This window comes from Pyricularia pennisetigena (genome assembly GCF_004337985.1).
Source record: "Pyricularia pennisetigena strain Br36 chromosome Unknown Pyricularia_pennisetigena_Br36_Scf_32, whole genome shotgun sequence".
Classification (NCBI taxonomy): domain Eukaryota; kingdom Fungi; phylum Ascomycota; class Sordariomycetes; order Magnaporthales; family Pyriculariaceae; genus Pyricularia; species Pyricularia pennisetigena.
In genome coordinates this window covers 1-1990 of record NW_021940944.1, presented here as the reverse complement: position 1 = coordinate 1990, position 1990 = coordinate 1, and the positions used below count along the sequence as shown (strand labels likewise).

The 1990-nt window shown below is 52.2% G+C and overlaps 1 protein-coding gene across 1 annotated transcript; it reads right to left on the bottom strand.

Annotated features, from left to right (window-relative positions):
• Window positions 1-775: 775 nt before the first annotated feature.
• On the bottom strand, window positions 776-1331 carry PpBr36_11486 (uncharacterized protein; the record flags this gene model as incomplete). The annotated part of the gene is made up of 2 exons (XM_029898586.1): window positions 776-974; window positions 1030-1331. Coding segments are annotated over 2 exons (501 nt in total), but the record flags the coding sequence as incomplete, so codon positions are not given.
• Between the last annotated feature and the right edge of the window lie 659 nt (window positions 1332-1990).

Genomic DNA, 1990 nt, shown 5'->3' with positions numbered 1-1990 from the left:
AATGCGTGCGGCGGTGGCGACGAACTGGTTCTTTTGCGGCATGTCGACCTGCAAAATAGTTGTGACCCTGATAACGGCGTGGGCAGGTTCAAACGAAGCAGCGCTTTGTTTGAGTTTGCCAAAACGGCGGCCAAGAAGGTAAAAGCGCGCGTTGCCATCAAGGGCCATGGTCAGGGTGATAGGGCGACCTATACTACTCCCAGCGCCCGTAATGATGGCGACCAGGCCGGAAACATTGAAAAGGGTACGATGGCAAAAGACGGCTGGATCTACGGCCCTTGGTTGTATGACTGCCATTTGAACAGGTAAAATGCAAGTATACTGGATAATAGCTGTAATATTCAGAGTGTTTCTGAGTATGATAGCAGTTTAGGTTTAGTTCACCCTGTTGGAAGCCTGGCAGTTGAAGCGTCCGTAATATAAATATAAGTTTATGGACTGAGGATTTAAATCAGCTTAAGTACCAAATTTGGCCCGGATGTGACATATTTGTGCATTCCCCAAAATGGAACTGCCTACCAATTTTTGGGACAGCCACGGGCAGTTATCACCACCAAGACCTAATGGTACGCAATCTCACCAAGAACGTGTTTTGGTCCACAACTCCCATATTTTGGGCTTCCCCAAATCTCGTTGCACTTTAGACCATCCTCCTCTTTCGTATTACTGTAGAACCACAAGAAACACTAACGCAGAAGCATCGTCGAAATTGGCCGCCGATGGAAAGTTCGGTATAGGTCACGCGCCCGATTGATCGTGGCAAGTACTCTATTGGCTACGCTCTCCCCCACTCCATATAACGCTCCTTGGTTGACAGACCGCTCGCGAGGGTCAGCTCGAACTCCTGCTGAGCCCCTGGCTGCTTAGGCTTGAGTTTCAGCCTGTACGGCCATTTCTCAATAATTGTGTGACGGTCTTTCATTTCCGCCCCAACGAATTCTGCCAGTTCCCGAAGTTTGAATTTTTCCTGGAAGCTAATGATAGGTTAGATACGACGAAGCAGCATTCGTCAGTGTACCTCATACTTACCGGCCGAAGTACTGCTCATACCCAATGACGAGATCCCGAGCGGAGACGAATTTGATAAGGTTAGGGTCGTACTTGCCGATCGGTGGCTTACTTGGCGGAAGGTATTCCACCAATACTTTGGATGAATGGCTGCTCATCGCGGTTTCCATACGGTCTTGTCCAGTCATGTTCTCATCAACGGCGTTCATGAACAGCGTGATAAGTGTTGCGTGTGGGTTCACTGCCGGCTCCTGGAGCATCGGCGCCATGATTCCGACTGTGAGATGTGGCCCGAGGTAACCGCAGTCCGATATGTTTGCAACCTGGGCCAGTCGTGTCAGTATAGTTCCCCAAGGCAGCTCCAACAATATCTCGTAATAATCATACCTCTATTCGACTGAAGGATTTCCCTGCCCCAATGTAGCCTTCGAGATCACGGGCATTGACTTGCAGGAGTTGGAAAACGGCGGTAAGACTTGACAGACGGCGAAGTAGTAGTAGTAGTAGTAGTATTATTTAACGCCGGGCTCGGCCCGGCTTGTTAGCCGGCCGTTAGCAACCTCCCGAGGGGTATCTCGGCGCGCGTTCTATCTTCTTTATTTACACAGGGGGAAAACAAGGAGGGCAGAGGCGGATCGTGCCTGACCGGGTTCGGGCCCGGTCCTGCTTAGGGGGATAGTTCACTGACGCGACCCCGTGCCTAAGGTGCACGGAGGGTTCGTCTGACGGCTTGTGCCGTGAATTGTGGGTGAAAAGGCAGCAAGTCTATTCCTCGTCTGAGTTCGAGTCGTTTACGATCGGTGTCCCTAGGCGTAAAGTGCGTTCGTGGCGCGCGGGGCGCTGGCGGGCCGCTCTGGGGCGGGCGCTGAAGTAGTTGGTGGCTATCGAAAACGCCTCAAAGCTTTTCGGTTGCCCGAGGCTTGTCTGGAAGAATTTGCGGCGTTGGGCGCGGTCTGGCGGCCCGACCGGCCGCTCGTTATCA